The sequence below is a fragment of the Haematobia irritans genome, chromosome 2 (assembly GCF_050003625.1).
Source record: "Haematobia irritans isolate KBUSLIRL chromosome 2, ASM5000362v1, whole genome shotgun sequence".
Lineage (NCBI taxonomy): Eukaryota > Metazoa > Arthropoda > Insecta > Diptera > Muscidae > Haematobia > Haematobia irritans.
Window position 1 is genome coordinate 173,413,261 of NC_134398.1, and position 26,158 is coordinate 173,439,418.

Genomic DNA, 26,158 nt, shown 5'->3' on the forward strand with positions numbered 1-26,158 from the left:
AAAAGAATTTTGTACGTTGAAAAGTAATTTTCGTAGAATAAATAGACGAATTTTGTAAAAAAAAATTGTTTTTTAAAAAATGTTTTTTGTAAAATAAAACTAAAATGTTATATTTGACAAATCTAATTTATTTTCTGAGAATACCAATAATATTTTTTTTATAAAAAAATTTAATTTTTCTAGAAAAAAACATTTTTTTAATTAAAACCGCTAACAAAACTAATAAAATTTATTTATTTCATTTGTTTTATTTTGTTATTGTTGGTTTATTCGTCAATAATTTTGTTGTTTTTGATTTCAGCTTAAAGCCATGCATTGACTAAACTTTAAGTGTAGCAAAAAAATAAATAAAAGAATTTTTTACGATGAAAAATGATTTTCGTAGAATAAATAGACGAATTTTGTAAAAAAAAATGTTTTTAAAAAAAAAAATTTTGTAAAATAAAACTAAAATGTAATATTTGACAAATTTAATTTATTTTCTGAGAATACCAATAATATTTTTTTTATAAAAAAATATAATTTTTCTAGAAACAAAAACATTTTTTTTAATCACAATCGCTAACAAAACTAAAAAAATTTATTTATTTCATTCGTTTTATTTTGCTATTGTTGGTTTATTCTTCAATAATTTTGTTGTTTTTGATTTCAGCTTAAAACCATGCATTGACTAAACTTTAAGTGTAGCTTAACCAACAGAGGAGAAAAATGCACTCAAATCGATGATTTGACAGTGGCAAAGGAAAAGAGATATGTTTGTACAAATTTATTTCGGCAAAGGTCGGCTATCATAAACCCTTTTTCGGAAGGTTCAAGTGTGGTTCACTTTGGGTTTAGTGACTATAGGGCTTTGTCCAAATAAATTTGACAAACATTCTTTACCTCTGTTGGTTAAGCTACACTTGTAGTTTAGTCAATATATGGTTTTAAGCTGAAATCAAAAACAATAAAATAATTTATTTCTTTAAGAAGCAAAAGGAAATTTTATAAAAAAAAATTGTATAATAGTTAGATAGTAAGTTGATTTTCTTCGAAAACTAAAATATTGTGGGAAATTTGGGAAAATGTACTAGGTTTCTTTCCCACCAACCCCCGAATTCCCATAGGACAAAAAACAATCAATAAAATTTTCTCCATCTTTATACAGCATCTATTTTTTATAAAAAAGAATCATCTTAAATAAAAAATCATTCATTTCCAAAAAAAACACCTGCTTAAAAATTAATACCAGCTTAACTTTCTCTTGTCAAATTTTCTAAGATATACCACAAATGAAAAACACAAACAACATACTCTCTATTCCAATTAAGGGATGATGTGATGTGGTATTGCATCACTTATCTAAGGAAACCTTATCATCATTGCTACCAAACAAGTGGCAACAAGTGATTATTTTCACATCATATATCTTTGTATGTGGGTCCTGGTTTTTTGTTTTGTTTGTATCCTATCACTATTGTGCTATAGACCTCTATTTTAATGCGGGTAAATTTACGTGACTTGATCCCTTACAGGTGTTAATAATCTAGGAATTGTTAATGTATAGTCCATCCGTCGGTTGATACAATACAAAGAGGGTTGATTCTTGCCATCCTTCACGGGAGGACATTTGTTATATAATCTCAACTTTTTGTTAAAGGTCAACTGTTTCTGTTTTTTTTAAAGATTTCTCATGTCAACATCCACCAAGAAAATCATGTGTTATCGAATATATAGTGGGAATATTGTTTTCTCTTCAAATAATGTCAAAAAAATTCTAGGCTACATTGATTAGATGAATGTATATAAGATTTTCTAAAGTGATAAAAAATCTAACTAAAAAGGAAGTCAAGCAGGTAAAGGAGTTATCCTTACGTTTATAAAAAAAAATGAGGTCACGTAATATAAATTATTTTACTAAGAATATTTTTTAATTAAAATAAAAATAATTCAAAAATGTATTCCTTAATTTTGCTCTATCAAACTCATATTTTAACCAGTTTAAAAAAGTTGTATTTTAAATTTAAGTTGAGTATTAAGTTCGAGTTTAGCCGCTAATTTTCACTAAAGTGAAAACTAAATCAAGAAAAAAAGTCATAAAATGATAAATATTTGTTGCATATTTCATTATAACTTGATGGGGAATATCCCAAAGCAAATTTTCACAAAGTTTGTATACCTTAAAATGGAATATTAAAGAAAAGTAATCGTGAAAAAGTTACGATTTTAGCGGCTAAACTCGAACTTAATACCCACCTTTAAGAAAAAAAAAATTCAAATAAAATTCCAATTTCCCTCAATAAAAATTATTTTTATATATGCATAATATTAGACAAATATATTTATTTATCTAATTTACATTTTTAGAATAAAGAAAATAAATGTCCCCTTTATCTTTACGAAAAAAAATTAAAATAATTAATTTCCTTTTCACAAAAATTGTATTATAATATTTAACTAATTGATTCATCTGAAAATTAATTAAAGAAATAAATTATTGAGTTAATTATTATCATTATTAACTGATTTTATAATATATATAAATTAAACAAATAAAAAAAATCTTTTGAATTTACAATCTAAAATTTTCTTTTTCTATTAAACCTAGTAAAATAAATTCAGATTGGAATACAATAAAAAATATATAAAAAATTATTTTTATATATTTCTAATATATGCATAATATTAGAAAAAATACATTTATTTATCTAACTTATTTTTTTAGAATAAAGAAAGTAAATGTCCCCTTTATCTTTACAAAAAAATTAAAATAATTAATTTCCTTTTCACCAAAATTGTATTATAATATTTAACTAATTGATTCATCTGAAAATTAATTAAAGAAAAAAATTATTGAGTTAATTATTATCATTATTAACTGATTTTAGAATATATATAAATTAAATAAATAAAAAAAAAATCTTTTGAATTTACAATCTAAAATTTTCTTTTTCTATTAAACCTAGTAAAATAAATTCAGATTGGAATACACTAAAAAATATAAAAAAAAAAATTATTTTAATTTCATGTTAGCCTGATACCGAAATCTATATCTATATCTGTCCATAAAGCTCGAAAAATAATTGTATAATTAGATAAAAATTATTTTATATATTTTTAATATATGCATAATATTAGAAAAAAATGCATTTATTTATCTAACTTATATTTTTAGAATAAAGAAAGTAAATGTCCCTTTTATATTTACGAAAAAATGTTCTTTTTCACAAAAATTTTATTATATATTTTTTTAATTTTTAACTAATTGATTCATCTAAAAATTAATTAAAGAAATAAATTATGGAACAAATTATCATCATTATTAACTGATTTTATAATATAAATATATAATTTACATAAATAAAAAATATTCTGCATTTACAATCTAAAATTTTCTTTTTTTATAAAAGCAAACACTAAAAAATATTTAAAAAAATATTTTTAATATATTAATAATGTTAGAAAAAAATACAAATATTTATCTAACTTATAGTTTTAGAATAAAGAAAGTAAATATCCATTTTATATTTTGATAAAAAAATAACAATAATAAAATAACAATAAGAAAAAAATACAATTATTTATCTAACTAATAGTTTTAGAATAAAAAAATAACGATAATAAAATAACAATAAGAACAAAAAATACAATTATTTATCTAACTAATATTTATCTAATAATATTAGAATAAATAAAATATCCATTTTATATTTTGATAAAAAATAATAACAATAATAAATTTCTTTTTCACAAAAAAAAAACATAAGGAAAAAATTATTATTTTTCATTTTTTTTAACTAATTGATTAATTTAAAAATCAATTAAAGAAATGAATTACTTAATTGATTTTATAATATATAAAAATTAAATAAAAAAAAAATATTTTTGCATTTACAATCTAAAAATGTCTTGCTATTGGAATTAGCAAACGAAATTGTCATTGGACTAAATCTTCACAAAAATTCTCTTACTTTTCTTAAAGAAATCTATAAAACTGTAAAATCTGTAAAACTGTATTTTTATTTTATATTTTCCCCTGAAGTGTTAAGTAATTATGTGCGTCATTACATCTATTAATTTTCGCATTCTGTCATCGATTATTATTAAGTCATTTGACTTGACCACAATAAGCGGCCAACTTATTACGAAGAAAGGGTGGGAATAAAGTATATGCTTGTGGTATTGTTAATATATATTTGTCGACAAAAAAACTAAAGCCTAAAGTCATAAATATGACGCGAGCATCTTTGGTGACGTTAATATTTTAATATTACTTTAATGACGAAGAAAATGATTTAGATTTGTGATTGCCAAGAGCATATCAATAGCGTGATTATAATACAAAAAATTTCGTAGTAAAAGTAAATTTTCGAAAAATAAAATTAAGTAATACTTTACTGTAAAATAGCCATATTGATCAAATATATATAAACAATGCAGTATTAAATTTATTTTTAAATTTTTTATTGTGTCTACGTATATGAAAAAGCTGAGAAATTATTTTTAACTTTTTTAAAATTTTTAAAATTGTGTTATTTGGTTTAGGTAAAAAACTTTACTGTTAGTACCTCCCACATTTAATGTCATAATTTATTATGGTTTTAAATTTGTTAATAAACAATTTTTTTTTTTTTTGATAAGTTAATTAAATGCAAAGAAATGAAAACTTAGAATTTATTTAAATTATTTTTCATTTTTTTTAATTATTTTATTTTTAAATTTTATTAAAAATTAGATAAATAAATAAAACAATAACGAAAAAGCAAATTTTTATATTCTTTTAAAGTATATGGTTTTAAATTTTTGATAAACAATTTTTTTTGATAAGTTAATTAAATGCAAACAAAATGAAAAGTTAGAATTTATTTAAAATTTTATTTCAATTTTTTAAATTATTTTATTTTTAAATTTTATTAAAAATTAGATAAATAAATAAAACAATAGCGAAAAAGGAAATTTTTATATTCTTTTAAAGTATATGAGGAATGGAAATAAATTATTAAAAACTTTAGTTTTTTTTTCATTTTCATTTCAAAATCCAATTCCACTTTTTTGCTTTTATTTTTATTACTATTTATTTATTTCCATTTATTTAAGCAATTCAAAGCCTTTAAAGGGCCAATTTAACGAATTACAATGTACTAATAAATGTTATTGATTGTATTTTGTGGATATTGTTTAGAATCGTATTTAAATTATAATATTAAATTAAAGGTAAATAAAATACCAATAAACCTTTCAATCGTCTCTATGGTAAATTCTACAATTTTCCTACAAAATATATTTCTAAAATTGAAATTATTGCAATGCTATCTACCATTGCAATGATTATAAAATATATTTTAAAGAAATAAAAAAAAAAGTATTACTCTATAAAATTTCATAAAATGTTTTTTTTTCTCCCAAATTATTATATTTTTTGCTATACAAGTAAAACAGTGGCTGTAGTTTGATGTTGTTTTTTTTTTTTCATATATAATAATCATAAACTAAAGCATACAAAATTATAACAAAAATCGTACCACGAAAACAAAATGTTCCATTTGTAAAAAAAAACATCTTCACAAACAAACAAAAAATAAACAAAGCTTAACCACAACAATCATAATAAAAAGTAATTTTAAGAAAACCAGGTCTTGGTCAAACATTTGACACAGTTTTCAAATTTGGTAGTGCCGATAATGGAGATAATGGTGATGAAGATGTTGATGATGCCAAAAAAGTGATGGTTAAAATGAAATGCTTTGTTTGTTTATATTGGCAACAAAATCTGGTACTTCCTTATTAAATATAAAAATCGTGTGGAAACAAATTAATCAAATGTAATTTTTTGAAAGCAATTCAAAATTGAGATTTTCAAATTTTGATTAATAAAAAATCAATTTTGCAAACCTATTTTCCTTTAAACTAAATGAACACAAGATTTTAAACTGTAAAGTAATGTTGAAAAAAAAATGTATAAATATATATATTTTTTAAAGAAAATGCCCGAAACTAAATTCCTATAGAAACTAAATATAAAAAAAAATGTGAAGAATTTACCTTCATATATATTTTTTTTGTTTATTTTAATACATTTATATTAAACCTAAATGGTATGCAATTTGAAGTTTCAATGACTCCTCCATTACTTGACAGTCATTATGGAGGATAAAATCAATGTAACCTGGCTCTATAGTCCACTCCCCATATGAAAGCTTTTCATGTAAATCCATTTTATATATAAACTTACTTCTTTATAAGAAACTCAGAACAATGGTAAATTCTTTGCCTTAAAAGGTTTAATAATGTCCCATGGTCATCATGTTGTGATTTGAAGTCCACAGGCTAAAATACCATCTATGGTAGGTGCAGACTTTAGGAAATTAAGTTTGGCATTTTATAAAAGGCATTTGGATGTTTGGCAGACTTCATCTTAAGGATAAGAATAAGCAATAATGACATTATTTTGTGACATGTGGAAGGAAGGATTATTTGATTTAAAAGTATGAAGTTAATTATGCCAATATAATTATAAGAAAAGACTCACGAAAGACTATTATTAGAGAATGACTTTTGTTAATAAATTAAAAAAAAAAAAAAATTATAATGAAAATAATTTTCATAATTAAACCTCAGCCTTGGAGTTCGATATCGCCATTCACCTATTTTACCGTTTATTTTCTATTTTTTATTTTTTTGTATTTCTATAGTCATTTATGCCAACCAGAAATCTTTTTAGATATTTTGCCATCTATAACCCTTGTGGTTTGTGAAAGATTAAAGCTTTATGTTTTTTTTTTGTTGACACAACATTTCTTTAAGGAAATATGCTTAATAGTATGGTGGCTACCTCCCATGATATAAACATTAAGAAATGATAAATATCACTGAGTCTTTTATAAATGATTACAAAATAAAAATATATTTCAAATCTTCTTCTTACAATACAGAGGTTTTAAAATAAATAAGAAAATAAACATCATACTCGTCGTCATCTTAATATTGTCATAGGAGTCTTACGCATTGAACATTAAGACTTATGAATAACCACATTTATTTCTCATAGCCCTTTTAGTTCCATATAAAAAAGCATATAAAAAAAGCTAAACATAAATAAATAAAAAAAAATAAATACCAGAATTCTACGAATGTGATGAATGTGATAAATGTAGAATTTAGAACAATTTTGATAAATCATAGCGATCAAGTCATAAATCATAAATTTAAAATAATTTTATAATATGCAAAATAACATGATTGGGGCGAAAATCTATTTCTAATTAATTATGATTGTAATCTCTTGATATATACAAATTAAATAAATACTAAAAAATTAAAATATATATTAAAATTAAAATAAATATTAAAATTACAAAAAATTAAATTAATAAAACAATTAAAATTAAAAAAAATAAAAATTACATTTTTAAAATTTTTATAAATTAAAACTAAATTTATAGATTAAAAAAATTTATTGAACTAAAATAAATTAATAATTTTTTTCGATTTTTATTTCCAAAATTCTACGAATGTGATGAATTAATACTAAAATTAAGTTTACAAATAAAAATACAATTAAAATGAACCTTTAACTTAAACCTAAATATATAACAAATAAAATTAAAAAAAAAAACTAAAATTAAAATTAAATTAAGTTAAACTAAATTAAATTAAGAATATAAATTAAAACTAAATTTATAGATTAAAAAAAATGTATTGAATTAAAATAAATAATTCTGATTTTTATTTCTAAAATTTTACGAATGTGATGAATGTATAATTTAGAAAGATTTTGATAAATCATAGAAATCAAGTCATAAGTCATAAATTAAAAAAAAAAATATGATAAAATTATTTTAAATTTATTTAAAATAAATTGACTGAGACGAAAACCTATTTGTAATTAATAATGAATGTAATCTCTTAATATATACAAATTACATAAATATTAAAATTAAAATTAATATTAAAATTAATTATATTAAAAAAATAAAAATTATATTAAAACCAATAATATTAAATTTAAAATACAAAATTAAAATAAAAGTTTAATTAAATAAAATTAGAATTAAAATCAATAGGAAAATTAAATTTACAACTTAAAAGTTTAGTTCAAATGAACATAAAACTTAAAATGTAATTAATATAACAATTAAAATTATAAATAATATTAAAATTAAATTTAAAAATATAAATTAAAACTAAATTTATAATTAAAAAAATTATATTAAATTAAAATAAATTAATACATTTTTCTGATTTTTATTTTTAAATAAAGTGTTTATAAACACTGGAATTCTACGAATGTGATCATGTATAATTTAGAAAGATTTTGATAAATCATAGAAATCAACTCATAAGTCATAAATATAAAATAATTTTAGAATATACAAAATAAATTGATGGGGGCAAAATCCTATTTTTAATTAATAATGAGTGTAATCTCTTAATGTATACAAAGTAAATAAATATTAAAATTAATATTTATTATAATATTAAATTTAAAATAAAAATTTAAACTACAATTAAAATAAATAATATAATAATATTAATAATATGTAAATAAAATTAGAATTAAAATTAATACTAAAATTTAATTTACAAATAAAAGTACAATTAAAATGAACCTTAAACTTAAACCTAAATTAATATAACATATAAAATTAAAAATACTAAAATTAAAATTAAATTAAGTTAAACTAAATTAAATTAAGAATATAAAATAAAACCAAATTTATAGATAAAAAATTATATTGAATTAAAATAAATTAATAATTTTTTCTGATTTTTATTTCTAAAATTCTACGAATGTGATGAATGTATAATTTAGAAAGATTTTGATAAATCATAGAAATCAAGTCATAAGTCATAAATTTAAAACAATTTTATATATTATACAATTATTTTAAATTTATTTAAAATAAATTGACTGGGGCGAAAACCTATTTGTAATTAGTAATGAATGTAATCTCTTAATATATACAAATTACAAATTAAAATTAAAAATTAATATTAGAATTAATTATATTAAAAAAAAAATAATTATATATTATAAAAATTAATTATATTAAAATTAATAATATTAAATTTAAAATACAAAATTAAAATAAAAGTTTAATTAAATAAAATTAGAATTAAAATCAAGAGCAAAATTAAATTTACAACTTAAAAGTTTAGTTAAAATGAACCTTAAACTCAAAATTTTATTAATATATCAATTAAAATTATAAATATTCAATATTATTGAATTTAAAAATATAAATTAAAACTAAATTTATTATTAAAAAAAATTATATTGAATTAAAGTAATTTAGTTAATTTTTCTGATTTTTATTTCGAAATTTTATTATGTTTATTATTCCCCACTCTTACCTACCTCCCACTGAAGTGAAAAATTTGAAACTTTTATTCAGCCCCGTATTTGGCATTTACATACTTCATCAATTCGTGTTATTGTCTTGTCATACAACACAAAAGAAAAATACAAATGAAGCCATCAAATCAAATGACAATCATTCCCACTACTGTTGACGTCTTCGTTACTCTATCTTATTGTCTGGGATGACAAATATATTTTTATTTTAGTATCATCGTCGTCGACGACGATATCTAACTAACTTACTAACAAAAAAATATCGTTATTTTCTACAACAGACGACATCATGACTCAGGAAACAATGCAAAACAAATTAATAATATTATAGCTTGATATCTGTGAATAAAAAAAAAAAACAGAATATGAAAACCAAGATGTTATTGAAGAGATCAAACTCATCAGACTAGACAAGACAGGCGTCGTCAAAATATCTTCAGTATCCTTATGTCCACAAATGACTTTGCCAATACAAGGGGAAGGAAATTTGATATACAATTTATAATTTGTTGAAAATTGGGGTTTTCTCATAGCCTGGGGATATAGGGAAATTTTATGTGTGTTGAAAAGTTTTTGGCAATATTACATATAAACTTAGTTTGAAGGAACTTAGTTAATATTGATTTCTGTTATTGTAAATAACAAAATAAATGAAGCAAATCTTAACTTATAGAAATTAAGAAGGCCTTTAAACTTCAATTCTGCATCAGTTTTTGATTTTTAAATATTTTTAAATATTTTTTTATACAGATGTCTTTTGTATACAAAATGTTTTAGATATTTGTAATTGCCGTTTTGCCTCGACCAAATTGCCTAATAAAATAGACCATCTTTTTTTATGACACAGAAAAAAAGCAAATGCCAAAATGACACTCATCATCCATTCTAATACAGCATGAAGAGGGGGAAGATGTTCATTTCATTTGGGCCATGTTAACATAAGCTTAAATCGTTTGAAATGGTATTTTATCCATAGAATTTACACAGATGACTAATACAACAGATGAGGTTTGAGAAATGGCTGTTTTTCATTTATCCAAGGGATGAAAAAGGTTTTGCTAAAAACACTTGTGGAAATAGCAGATGTTTTCAGATATTTTCCACAAACAATACGTTTCAAGCCTATATTGACAGAGTCGAAATAGAATTTACTTATTACATGGGCTACACTGAAAATACTTGTCCGTTCATCTATTCTTATTTATGGGAGTTTGACATTTTATAGAAACAAGTGTTTTTATTAGAATATTGATACAATATTACTGCTTATATATCAAAAAAAATTAAACCCGATAATGTCCTAAAAATTTGAAAAACAAACCAATAATCGTTGCACTTAACAACAAAATTATCATGTACACAATCATGTCATGTCAATTAAGCAAACGGCAAAAAACAAATGGTCATATTGGTCCAAAACCTACCTACATTGTCAGTTGTCTCTTTGACCGTAAATAAACATGTTCATTAGTTGTTAACGTTAACCAGTAATTACCAATGGTTATTTGAAAGAGTTGCCAAAAACGAAACAACATGGCTACGACAAAACTACATGTCACGGCTGTCTATCATTTCGATTATTGTTGCATTGCAAAATTCAAAACGGCCAAAAATTATTTGCATATTCAACGCCAAATCAATGTAATGAGACGGCAAAAGAAAACAACAACAATACCAGACTGATGGATGGACTTTGCAATGGTTAGAAATAAATGCCAAAAACAATAAATGAGCTGATAAATAACTTCATTAAAAAAAATAACCAATGTAAGGCAAATTTATATGTAATTAATTTATCATGAAATGGCATGTCAAAAAGACAAAGCCTCGTTTATGCTACAATGTTGAAAGAAAATAATTTATTTCATTATTTGTTAATTGCTAATTATAATAATAATTTTAATTTTAATTTAATTTTCTTTTTAATTTTTATTTTAATCTTAATATTAATTTAAATTATAATAATAATTTTAATTTAATTTTAATTTTTATTTAAGTTTTAATTTTAATTAATAATTTTCATTTTAAATTTTATTCTAATTTTAATTTAATTTGATATTAATTTTATTTTAATATTAAATTTAATTTTAATTTTAGTTATAATTTTCATTTTCATTTTAATTTTTTATTTTAATTTTAATTTCAATTTTAATTTTAATTTTAATTTTAATTTTAATTTTACTTTTAATTTTCATTTTCATTTTCATTTTAATTTTCATTTTCATTTTAATTTTAATTTTAATTTTAATTTTAATTTTAATTTTAATTTTAATTTTAATTTTAATTTTAATTTTAATTTTATTTTAATATTAATTTTAATTTTAGTTATAATTTTCATTTTCATTTTAATTTATATTTTCATTTTAATTTTAATTTTAATCCTAATTTTCAGTTTAATTCTAATTTTAATTTTAATTTACATTTTAATTTTCATTTTAGCGTTAATTTTAATATTATTTCTAATTGTCATGTTAGTTAATTAACTTAATTATTAACTTAATTTTAGTTTCAATTTGAATTTAGTTAAATATTGTTTTTTTTTTAATTCAAAATATTTGCATTTGTTAATTATAATAATAATTTTAATTAATTTTTTTTTTAATTTTTATTTTTAATCTTTAATTAATTTTTTTAATTTTTATTTTTATTTTAATCTTTATTTAATTTTAATTTTAGTTATAATTTTTGTTTTCATTTTAATTTATATTTTCAGTTTCAATTTATATTTTCAATTTTAATTTAATTATCATTTTAATTTTAATACTAATTTTTATTTTAATTCTAATTTTAATTTACATTTTAATTTTCATTTTAGCATTAATTTTAATATTATTTTTAATCTTCATGTTAATATTAATATTAATTATCAACTTAAATTTAAATTTAAAATTTAATTTTTTAAATTTAAATTTTAATTTTCATTTTAATTTTAATTTTATTTTAATATTACTTTTAGTTATAATTTTCATTTTAATTTATATTTTCATTTTAATTTTAATTTAATTATCATTTTAATTTTAATTTTAATTTTAATTTTAATCCTAATTTTCATTTTAATTCTAATTTTAATTTAATTTACATTTTAATTTTCATTTTAGCGTTAATTTTAATATTATTTTTAATTGTCATGTTAGTATTAATTATTAACTTAATTTTAGTTTCAATTTGAATTTAGTTAAATATTGTTTTTTTTAAATTCAAAATATTTGCATTTGTTAATTATAATATTAATTTTAATTAATTTTTTTAATTTTTATTTTTAATCTTTAATTAATTTTTTTAATTTTTATTTTTATTTTAATCTTTAATTAATTAATTTTATTTTAGTTATAATTATATACTAATTTTCATTTTCATTTTAATTCTAATTTTAATTTTAATTTACATTTTAATTTTCATTTTAGCATTAATTTTAATATTATTTTTAATTTTCATGTTAATATTAATATTAATTATTAACTTAATTTTAGTTTCAATTTGAATTTATTTTTTTTTTGTAAATTCAAAATATTTATTAATTTTAATTATAATAATAATTTTAATTTCATTTTTATATTAGCTTTAATTTTAATCTTAATCTTCATTTTAATCTTAATATTAATTTTAATTATAATAATTTTAATTTTAGTTTCATTTTTATTTTAGTTTTAGTTTTAATCTTAATTTTCATTCTAATTTTAATTTCAATTTCAATATTAATTTACATTTTCATTTTAATTTTCATTTTCATTTGAGCGTTAATTTTATTATTAGTTTTAATTTTCATGTTAATATTAATATTAATTATTACTTTAATTTTAGTTTCAATTTGAATTTAGTTTAATTTTGTTTTTTGTTTTTTAATTCAAAATATTTGTATCAACATTTCTTTTTTAAATACGTAATTTTATTTTTTAATATTAATTAAATTGAATTTAATTCAAATTATTTACAGTATTTTATTTTTTTTTTATTTTGCTGTATTTAATATATGTTTTTAAAGGATTTCTCGATTATTTCAGTTTTTTATATATAATCTATAAAATTATTAATATTCCTTTAACAAATTAATTACTCTGCTTCATTACCACATGTCAAAACAGATGTTTCTTAATTAGCTAAGATTACATTCCCTTCACTTTCTAACAACCCGGAGGAAGTTAATCCTATCTCCCCATTTGTGTGTGATTTCAAATATGGCATCCATAGAATTCCAAATATTTTTCGCGATGACCTCAGCACTGATAAAAAAGAAAAGCTTATAAATTCCTTCTCGTCTCACACATATACGCCACTCGTATACATATAAATTTCATGATTTCATTCATTATTTGCCAAATGCAATACTTTAACTGATATCCTTCGTCCTCCTTCTAACAAAAAAAAAGGAACAGATGGCGCCAAAATTTGCCAGGATAAAGTAACAGTTCAAATGGAAGAGGAAAGAGAAAAACCTCATACACATATTTACACTCAAAGTTTATGAGGAAAGAAACCTCCATGACAACAAGGCAATGCAACCAAATATTCCGCAAAAACTCCCAGATTCCCACAAAGGGATGAGAGATGGGGGAAAATGTACCAATTGTTTGGAGCTCTCGAAAACAAACTTGAAAAAAAAAAATATAGACAAGCTGACGTTGCAGAGAAAAAAAGGAAAATCCAAATAGAAGAATATAAAGATGTCTTATGTCTGTGGTAATCGAGCAAGGGCATAAAATAGGGGTAGAGATGCCATTAGACAAAATGTCAAGCATTCTATTAGAAAATACCACTAATTCGGGAAAAGCTATATTATTTTCTTAAAATCGTTCAATTAAAATAAACCAAATATAAATTAAACCTACATTTCTATGTGTTTAAGGATTTTTGTAGATAAATTTTTATCCTTCTAGATATTTACACCCATATTCAAAAAAAAAAAAAAATAATAATAATTAAATATAAAAAACCTATTTTTCCTAAATAAAATTTCTTCTCTATATCTTTTATAAATTGAAATTTTGTATATTAAAATATAACAACAAAAAATTTTTGTAGATATTTAAAAAATGTTAAAAAAAACCAAAAAAATATCTTTTAAAATATCCTCTGAAATCTCTATTACCAATTACTCTATATCATTGGCATCCCTGTACAAATCTGTGTGGTGAATTCAATACCACCAAACCACATGTCCTTTATTACAAGACATTGGGTGGGTGGGGGTGGAGACTTTTGAAAGTGTTGCCATTGCTGCAAGCTGCTGCCACTGGGTAAGATGACGATGGTTAAAGTAAATGTAGGAAGTAAACAAATGTTGAAGCTATTTGTACAATAAATTCCTTATATTGTTGTTTTTGTTGTAACGAAAGCTGCTGTCGAATGAAAATTGTGTTTATAAAAGACATAAAAACCGTCACAGAATCGAGTGGGGATAGATGACACAGCTGTGTGTCATAAATGTGGGTTTTAGATTTTTTTCTCTCTCCCTCTCATACACTCTCGCTCTCTCCCATCATTCCTGTTTTTTCCAGTAAAATACTGGCAAAAAATATGATATGAAATGGGTGTTGAGGGAATGTTTGAATGATGAATGACAGTAATGGCTAAATGGGAGTGGGGATTGGTTTTGAAATACACATTGAGGAAAAATTGCAATTTTATTGAAATGAAAGCAATTTAATTCATTTAATTTAATATAATTTAGTTAATTTTGATCATTTGTATTATATTATAGTTAAAGGAAATCTTGTAAGTATCGGGTGTATCAAGAATTGTTTCCAAATCACTTGATGAAATTTTCGGAAAAATTAAATTTGCTTGAGATAAAAGGAATTAAATTATTCTCAAATTATTTTTAATATAATTTAGTTTACTTTGATAATTTGTAATATATTATAAATAAATAAAATCATGTAGGTCTTGGGTGAAATTTGATTAAATATTCGGAAAATTTAAATCCCTTAATATTCTTTCCATGTAATGACTCAGAATGAAAGATACAAAAAAAAACTAATCCCAACATCATCCAACCAAAGCAATTTCCAAACATTTGGAAAAATCATTATGTGCAAAAAAAAAAAAAAAAAAAATGCCGAACAGCTACAGAATTTCCAGCATCCATATTCAACGTCATTGTCTTTCACCATGTAAGTTAGTCTATACTGTATTTTTTTTTTTTTTGTATTATTATCATCATCATGCTACAAATTGTGATGATATATATAACAAATAAACCGAAAAAAATGTGAAAGACAAAATAAAAACGGAAAGAAAATATTGGAAAGAATAAAACTACCAGATGAGCAACCAAAAGAAGAAAAACTGTAAGAAAAACTAATGTGATTGCCATGTGGCGCCATAAAAATTGTAATATTTTCTTATACTGGTTACGAAGGAATTAAGGATATCACCAACGTCGCTTTCATTCAATGGAACTGATGATGATGATGATGAAACACAAGAAGATATCTAAGGCTATGTAGAAGGTGTAGCAAAATTTATTCAACTTTATGTGTATGTATGAATTCTTAGTTCTTCCAAATGACTGGGTAGCAGTAATGGAGTTAACCATAATCAACTTGTTCTAATTAAGAATGATATATTAGATCATTGTAGATATAATAAAATAGGGATGGAGGAATATTGAAGATATGTTAGGCATATATGTATACTAATTTCGAAGTATAGAGTAAAATAATTTTTTTAATTGGTTTTACTAAACAAAATATAAGGTAACTTTGCAAAAAAAAGAGTACTACGATTTGGATATATGAAATCAAATCGATTAATTATAAAATATTTAATTTATTTAAAAATAAACTATTTTATATAAACTATCTTAAGTTTATAACAAAAATTTTTAGGAAACCAATATGGATATGGTAACAGCCCTATTATCCATCATAGTATTTTAATATTTAAAAAAAAAAAACTGTTATAACAGTTTAATATGAATAAAATATTATTGAAATATTTAATTTCAGTGTAGTATAATGATGGATTTATGACTTGATTGCAATAACTAACAGTTTTCATTGACGTCACAATTTAGTATCGAATATCCTATAATTTAACCCAATATTTTCTGTTTTTAAAAAACTGTTATACAAAGTTACTTCAGATATAAAGCAATTAAAATTGATAATCTAAGCAATTTTAACATATGTCTTTATGGCACTAAATAACATAAAACATTTGGATAACACTTTGAAGTCTTATTGGTTTTAATCCGTCTAGAATTCTAATATTAAAAAACTGTTATACACATTTACTATTGATAATACATTATAGATAATTCCAATTTGGTGTAATACTCATAATTTCAATAATTAACAATAGTCATTTGGGGTGGAATTGTTTCTCTATTTTCATCCTAGTACTGTATATTTATTAAAAACTTTTATAAGAATTTAATATTAATAAAATATTATTAACATTTTCAATTCAAAATTTAATATATAGTAGGGCTTATTATAGATAATTCTAATTTGGTGTAATACTCATAATTTCAATAATTAACAGTAATCACTTGGGGTGGCATTGATTCTCTATTTTCCATCCTAGTACTTTTTTTTATTAAAAACTGTTATAAGAATTTAATATTAATAAAATATTATTAAAATTTTCAATTCAAAATTTAATATGTCGTGGGGCTTATATCTTGATAACAACAATAAAAGGAAATCAATATGACAAAAACTTGAAAAGGAATATCAGATAATCCATCTCAGTATTTTTATATTAGGTTAAAGTGGCAGCCCGATTAAGATTCAGGCTCACTTAGACTATTCAGTCCATTGTGATAAATTTTTATATTAAAGAACTGTTATAATAAAATTTTGTACTAATAAAATAGTGCTCAATTTGGATTTGATATAATATAGAAGATATGTCTTGATTGAAATAAAAAAAACAGTTATGATTAGAATAACATTTTCGAATTGCATACCTTATCATTCATCTTTTAATTTTTATTTATTCAAAAAAAAAAATAACTGTTATACAAAATTTATTATTCATTAAATATTACTAAAAAAGCTAATTTGGAATATGTTTTAATGACAAATAGTACCATTAATCTCTAGAATAAAATTGAGCATTGAATATCAGATCATCCATATAATAATTTTATATATAAAAACTTATAAATCTTTCCTTCACATAATATTATTTTTTTCTTTATATTTTTATTTATTTATTTTATTTTCATATTTACATATACGCTATGTTTTTGTTATCAATTAACCCTCTAGACAATAGAGAATATCTATACTAAAGGGTCATTACGATATTTATCACTTTTAAAGGGCTATTACAATAGGCCATAAATGCTTTCAACCAACACCTGTTGACATTTGTTTGTATAGTCGTTTTAGGTTTTTGTTTTTTTGCCTCATCTTCTCCATAGGGCTTAAGAGCCCAGTAGTAACAGAACAAGCCAAAAAAAAAAGCTCACCGTAGTCATAAATTATTGTCCATACATGCGGTGGGTATTTAATTTTGTAATGAATTTTTAACACATTTTCTGTAGACTTTGTGCGTGGTGTTTTGTGTTTTTTTTATTTCTGTCATGCTTGACTCTTAAAAGTCAACAAATTTTTTTATGGGTTGTTGACAAAAAAATTGGAGGGAACGAAAAATAATACAAAAACAAAACATACACAACACAACCAGAAAATTCTGTTGTAATCAACGAAATAAATAAATAAATATTCAACAAGAAATTGGCACATTGACTTCTCAAATTTCAGACAGTAGTGGCAAAAAATCAAATTTGCGTTTTAAATTCGATCAAATTTTGCAGAGGGATTCAGTAGAAAAAAAAATGACAAGGAAAAAATTCTTATGCTTTCTTTAAAAAAAAAAAAAACAAAAGAAAACTAACTAAAATATGCTAAGTTGTATTCTTAAAGGGTATTTAAACTTTTAAAGGTCGTTTTTATTATTTAAGTAAAATTGTTTTGTATGACTGAATGTCTGCTTAAGTTTTTTGCTGTGGTTTTTACTTTTTTTCGCTCCCTCGTTTTGGTTTTTTTTTTTGAAAATGTCATAAAAATGTGTTAAATTTTCATGACGGTATCGGGTTGTCTTGTCTGGCTTGAAATACATTTTTTGGGTTCATTAAACGCCATATATAAATGTATGAGTTTTTATTTTTTTTTTTGGGCTAAATCTTTTTTACACAGTTCAACACCAGCAGTGGCAGCGTGAAATTGAAAATGAATTTATTCAATTAATTCGTTATGCAAATTGTAGCAATAATATTAAATATCCATAGAAAACAGAAAATACCACCAGCCAGCATGTAGATCACCATACAGAAATCGAGAACCATGTTATATTTATACAAATCAAAATTCAATTATTTCAATACGTCAAGTTCGGCATGGAGAGCAAAAAAAAAAATGTAAACATTGTGGATACGAAAGTAAAATGAGAGATATAGATGATTGTTAAAAAAAAAAACTATGGGAAACGCAATTTTTATACAATTATTGAAATTATAACAGTTATGGGGATTGAAAAATAATATACTGAATATAATTCTAATGGAAAGTATAACAAATTTGGTTTTGTTAAGACATTTTGGAGTAGTATAACAGTTATAAAAACTGTTATACAGACATAATAAGCAAGGAAAAGTGTTATATATGTGAAATGAGATGGAAATACATTTAGTAAACAACAAATATTTATAACAAATATTCAGAACATTAATATAAAATTGTATATAAGGATAACAAGGATGATAATAACAAATCTAACAGTTATTGGAAACTGTTTCTATTTCTCTAATAATAATTTTCCATTATTGGATATTTTTGCTTGGATCTCACAGTATTTTAATTAATTTTTTTTTGTGATATGCTACTGAATTATTTTTATAAGCTTTCATTTGTTTATATGCAACCTCAATTGTATTAATTTCCTCTACAAAAAAAATATATAAAATTTATTTGATTTTAATTCTATGAAAAATCGAAAACATTTCGATTTATTATGATACACGAATTTATTTACCAGCCAAAGTAAATCTCTATCTCCCTTAGATATTCGAAAATTTATGAGTATTATATGAAATACAACAATAAACAATTTATTTGGAATTATACCTAATTTTAGTAGTCAAATTTCCAAAAACAAATTCACAATAAACAGCCGGTCATAATACATCACATCACATGTTCTGTTCTGGTTTGAATAAAAATTTACGTTCAAATAATGTGCGTTTTCATTTTTTTTGTGGATCACCACAATTAGTTAGCATTTAGTAGGGGGAGGCGAAATATGGCGTTGAATTTCGTGTTTTTTTTATTTTAAAAAATATTTTTCTTAAAAAAATCACATACAACATATTCATATTCAATATTTGCTTCTTGGGTATTTAACAAAAAAAAAAATCACAAATTACTGTATGGTTTTAATGTACATTTGTTTGTGCTTATTTTCATTTAAGAATAGTGGGTGTTTATTTTGCTTTCCCCCCTTCAACAATATTGGTTTATTTTTGTGTTTAGCCATATTTTAAGTATTAAACGAAAATATAAAAAATTGCTGCTTTTTTTCATGGCTATGCAAAACAGGTGTTAGCTTTGCCATTCAGAAAAATTCAAAACGCCACTAAGAAAACAATATTTGGGGTGGAAGATAGGGAATTGAACTTCTAAATATAGTATCTCATTGATTCATAGATTCTTCATCTTTATCGTATTTCAATGTTCAAACGTCAGAGAAACGGAAGTGTCTCACTATATTAATAATGGGCAAACAAAAAAATAGAATAGAAAAAGTAGAAAATTTAATTTATTTTTTTTTTTTTTAATGGAAAACAAAAGTTCTGCATTAAATTATTTGGATGGGGACAATAGCCTCTTTATTTAATCATTTCATTAGGACAAAAAAATTAATGAATAATATATGAAATTCTGCTTTACTTAAAGGTTACAATGTTAATGCTTGTTTTTGTGTTCGATACATGTCGACTTAATTGTTGAAAAAAAAATAAATAATTAAAATAAAGCAAATAGGAAAATCAAATTCGAAATTTGAAGTACTTATTGTATTTTCTTGAGAATTGGTAATTTTTAAATTATTTTAATTCCCAACCATGGCTTCTGCTATATATTTTGGAGATTAATACTTCATATATATGCAATTTATTAACCCCCAAAGCCATTGTGTATATTATATATATTTTTGTTTTGTTTTGAGCCTTATAAAAATTAACATAAAATTTAAAGTGTCCAGAAGATTACAGAGTTTCGTATTAAATTCCATCCTTGTCAGAATTTTTTTATTATATAAACTACAACTTTTTTTAATTGCTGCTATGACTTATAAAGAAAATAAGAGCAAATCTTTTAAAGTTTCTTAATAAGAGTTTTTATGAAAGATATTCCGACGGCAAATAGCTCAAATCATATGATATACGATTTAAGTAATTTTTTTTTACTAAATAAAAATAGATAAAAAAATCTAGTAAAAAATTTTTCAACTTTAAATAAAAATATTTTTTTTATATTAGCCTGATATCAATGGATGCTGGGTTTTCATACAAGCTTTTTGGACATGCAAATTAAGTAATTAGGAATTAATAATTAAGTTATTTTATTTTAAAAAAATCGTATTTTTTTTTTATTATTTATTATTTCATAAAAATCTGAGAATGAAGCTTTTTGTGTTGGACGACCTTTAAGGTCATCTGTCAAACGAAACAGCCCACAACCAAGAGCGCCAAAAATTGAATGCCATAAAAAAGGATGTCTTCGACGCATGACGATGGGTTAAGGCAGTTAAGTAGGCATCCCCTGTAGATAAGTGCAGTAAGGCCCCCCTTGGACACCCCAATCAAGCACGGAGAATATAAAACTGATATTGACATGGTATCACGAATATGGACTATGATTTGAACTATGAATTAGAATAGAAGCAATTAGGCGATAGTTGCAACATTCTGTTACCTGAATACTTGGAAGTGAAATCTCTGGGAAATGGCTTTCAGGGCAATATAACTGCCAGAGCTTGAAGAACGCTCTGTGTCATATAACCATTAAGTTGACTATGAAGGTTATGTTTATACTACATCTAGAATAGTGCCCGATCTGGCACAGAACATACGAGCGATCTTGTGTCAATAACCGTAAGAGGACTTCACTGCTTGCATAAAGCCCCTCGGGATCATTGTAAAGGGCAACTACATTATCAGAAACAGATAACGCTTCTAAATTGGAACCCATACCGAATGAGAACCCCGATAAACAATACAACTGATGGGAGAATAGGAAATATGACAGCTAGCGTCAATCTTTAGAAGCAGCTCTGAAATAATACGGTCGCCGGAGAAAATAAATAGGACTTGATGTTATCGCTAACCTCCGAAAAAGTTGAAGCTAGAGAGGCTGATATAGATACACGAGACTGAAGGTTATTGTAAATCTCAACACCAAGAAACTCGAAACTTCGAGCAATTCATAGGACAACGAAGAAGATCCCCAATCGGTGAGAATTTTCTAAAACAGGAGTTCATCATCATCAAAATCATGAAACATTAGAAGAGGAAACCCTAGCCCATTAATGTTCAAAACGTAGTCTCCACACACAAAAAAATTTCACGAAAATTTTTCCAATTAAAATTTTAATTGAGTTTTAAAAAATATTCAATTAAAATTTTTATTTGATTCAACAAATTATTTAATTGAAATAAAAATCAATCACAAAAATAATAGTATCAATTAATTTTTTAATTGGATCAATTAACTTTTTAATTGACCTTCAATTAATTTTTTAATTGATACTATCATTTCTGTGATTGAAGACATTTCAATTAAAAATTACTTGGATCATTTAATTTCGTGATTGAATCAGAAAAAATTTTTTTTTGTGTGCAAGATACACAAAGTATTTGACGTAATCGGTAACGGAAAATCTTGGAAGAAATCAGAGAAAAATCGTGAGCAGTCAATATATCGAGAAGGCTACATTACGATCTTGAGCCAGCTATCAGCAACATTTGAGACATCCAAAAATAAGCGATATACACCCAACCCATAAGAAAAATATATTTGCCTTGCATAAAAAAGAGTCATAGATTCAATCCCAGTTTCGACTAAATATCAAAAAGTTTCTTAGCGGTGGATTATCCCCTCTACGTACACACAAAAAAATTTCACGAAAAATTTTCCAATTAAAATTTGAATTGAGTTTTAAAAAATATTCAATTAAAAATTTAATTAATTCAACAAATTTTTTAATTGAAACAAAAATCAACTTTTTAATTGACCTTCAATTAATTTGTTAATTGATGCTATCATTTCGGTGATTGAAGACATTTCAATTAAAAATTAATTGGATCAATTAATTTCGTGATTGAATCAGAAAAAAATTTTTTTGTGTGTATTTACATATGTACCAACAAATTCCAATTTCAAAATCCAAATTATGGCAGGTACTTCAAAGTAAAAACTGTTTTTTTTAATGCTAAAAAAAACTTTAAACAAAAATGCAAATCCTTAAAATAAGTCTTAGCCTATATTTGAAGCGTTTTTATCTTAAATTTAAAAATTCAATATGTCAGCTGGGTTAAAGACGAATTCTTTAAATTAAAAATGTTTTTTTCTTTATTTTAAGGAAAATTTGCCTTACTTCAACGATGTACAACTTCAGCAGAGAGACGCAAAATTTCAAGATTTGTGTCCTAAATTTAATGAAAAAAAAATTCTTGAAGCAAAGATTGTAAACTTTCTTTTAATTAAAATGTCATTGTTTTAAAGAATTTTGTCCTTAGCATTGCGTAAATTTTGAGTCCTAAAATTTAAGTTGCATAATCTTCCATATTAGGTCAATATTCTTTTCAGTGTAATATAGTTGTAATTGTCACCTGTTGAGTATTAGCCCGACGGTTAGAATATTAAATATGTTAAGGAATTATCGATATATGACCTTGTTATAGTATATTTTTTTTACAGGGGATTAATTTCAATGAAAAATAATCCCTAAACTATTCACTTTCAACTTTAAAAAATGCATAATTTATTGCCAATTTTTTATTTAACCTTAATTCTAATTAAAAATAATTAGAATTATCAATATCCATTTTCCACTTATTGAAATTTCCTATACATTTAGAGATTACTAACTAACTACTGCAGTTGTGTTATCATAAAACCCCTATCAAATTTAACATTCATCTGCCTATTATATTTAAATTTTTTTTTTGCAAAATTTAATTATCGAAAACCTGGCGATATTGAAAAATTTCCAATAAAATGCCATAAAGGCTACAATTATAAGTATCAGTAGAAATTTATAACAAATGACGGAAGAAAGAACTCACCTTTCATTATGATCGCTGTTAATTCCGATGCATTTAAATGCATATAGAGATTTTCCGTTGAGGAAGTAGTAAGCGTTGGTTTTCCGCCTGCTGCTGTTGTTGTGGTTGATAAATCCGCAGCCATGGTTTTGAATATGATGCGATGATATTGTTTTTTTTTTTGTTAATTCAATTGAAACACAAATGACAATAATTATGTGTTTATTGTATATATATATTTTTTTTATAAAATAAACTCAGAGTTATATTAATCCCAAACACTACCGGCAAAAGGTCAGATTGTGGTTGATGATGAATTGCGGTAGGGTGGTGGTGATGATAGTGGTGTTTGCTGTTATGTTTTATGAGCAGCTATATGGGTTAATCCAGTTTGAACGCGTAATCCAATAGTGTGATAAACGGTGGTTACAGATGATTTCGACAAATAAAAATAATGTTTGTTTTTATATGATTTTGGTTTGTTTTTGTTTTTTTTTATTGGAAAAAATGTTTTAAACACTTTCACTATTTTGGATTTGTTTTTTTTTTGTTCAAAAAATTTCCAAAAATTGTTTACAATTTTTTTTATAGAATTTTATTCTTTTTTGTAAAATGATTAATGTTTCCATCTACATTGTTACTGATTTACTATATAACTGTTGGTTTTTATCATACTTTCTTTTTGTGATAATTTTTCATAATTTGTTGAAATTGTTGTAGTTGTTTTTGTTATTATAACTATCTGATAAGATTGTATTTTATTTTGTTTTGTATATATCACTTAAGTATTTATTTATATATTTTTCTCTTTTTAATTTTTCTTTTTAATAAATTTCACTTTTTAAGAATATTTTCTTCTTCTTTTTACGAGTAACAATTATGTTTTCATAACACACTGTTTGTTTGTTATTGTTACTTCACTATTTACTCTTTATTTATTACTTATAAACATGTGTTCCATACAAATGATGAACACGGCTATTAAAACATCCGGCAGCATATGCGCTCGCGTCAAATGAAATTTTTATATTAAAGTTAAAGATTATAGGAAACCATCAACCATGCGGCAAATGCTGTAAAACCAACACGAACACGAACACTCAACATACAAACTACGTTGTGGGAATAACGAACATAACCCTTCAAACCATCAAACATGAATGAGACATAAATTCATTTCTCGTATTTAATAGAAATTCGTCGTTTTATTTAGGAAAGGCTCGGCTTCCAACATGTTGCTACCTAGCCATACGAAGTGCAAGTACAAAGCAGATGACTCAAATGGCCACAGAGAGAGTTATGCATATAAACTATGTGCGTGTGTGTGTGTGTATGGGTGAGTGTGCGTTGTGCCACAATCATTTTCTAGCGGTAGGTAGTCCAAAGAAATTGATTTGCATCTAATGTATATACGATGTTGTTGTTGTGTTTTGTTTTTATGATAGCCTTTGTTAATTGGCGCCTGCATTGCGATGGCATTTACACCCTAATGTAATATGCTCTTGTTATAGTTGTTGCTTGCCGGTATTAATGGGTGCATGGTTTGCTTAAAGTCATCATGCCTTTATATCGCATATATGTTCTAGGTTCGTTCAAACCTGTTCGCTTTAGATGGCATATGACTTCGTTTCTTTGTCAGGTTATTATTGTCTGTTTGCTATTGGTTGCCGCTTTGAAATTTTTATGAATGAAAATTTTCTTGTATGCTCGATTGTTGTTATTGTTATACATTTGAAGTACAACAGTGTTGGTTGTTGGTAACGTAAGTGTGTGTGTGTATGGGATTGTGTGTGCGATTTCATTATTATGAGATTATTTTATTTTTACTCGCATGCGATATGTTTTGCCATCTGGTGCGAGTAAATTATAATTGTTGTTTTCTCTATCAAGTGCACATGCACCTTTTTTGCTCTGTTCGAGAGTATTTGGCGATAAGATAAGACAAATTTAAAGCGTAACAAACGTTTTTTTTCTAGGGGCAAATGAAATGGCAGCAGGTAAAGACAAGAATATTCGTATTGATTAGAAATTAAATGGAACCTTTTGGGTTCATATGTACCTACTTTCATTGGCTAATATTTGATTAAAAAGTGAAAGTGATTTTCTATGGCCTTTGGAATAATGCGACAATAGAATAATAGAGTTTTAATCGGGCACATATAACTTCCCAGCCGAAAAATACCTAAAACAAAACCAATGCATTTTATATGGGCTTGCAATAGGGATAAATTCTTTTTAAACTTCCGTTGCATTGATTTCACATTAGTTATTCAGGTGTAATTCTTTAAAGTAGTTTGGATTTCATTAAAAAAACATTAAAACATTAAAAAAAAGTTTTTAGGTTCCCAGCAACAAAGAGCTTCCCAAAAATTGGTTAGGAAGCCCAACTTGTGATCCGAAAAAAGTGCAACAAAATATTTGGCAAAATTCTCTTTATAAGTAAATTTTTAGTAATATTTTCTATAGAAATAAAATTTTGACAAAATTTTCTATAAAAATAAAATTTGACACAATTTTCTATAGAAGTGACATTTTTACAAGATTCTTTA

The 26,158-nt window shown here is 23.5% G+C and overlaps 1 protein-coding gene across 1 annotated transcript in view; it reads right to left on the reverse strand.

Annotated features, from left to right (window-relative positions):
• The window catches only part of net (atonal bHLH transcription factor 8-like protein net), a 38,068-nt gene extending 13,430 nt beyond the window's left edge, over positions 1 to 24,638 (reverse strand). Inside the window, exon 1 of the mRNA XM_075296843.1 lies at positions 23,631 to 24,638. Within this exon, the coding sequence (XP_075152958.1) occupies positions 23,631 to 23,754 (124 nt within the window). The 5' untranslated portion in view covers positions 23,755 to 24,638. The remainder of the gene's footprint in view (positions 1 to 23,630) is intronic.
• Between the last annotated feature and the right edge of the window lie 1,520 nt (positions 24,639 to 26,158).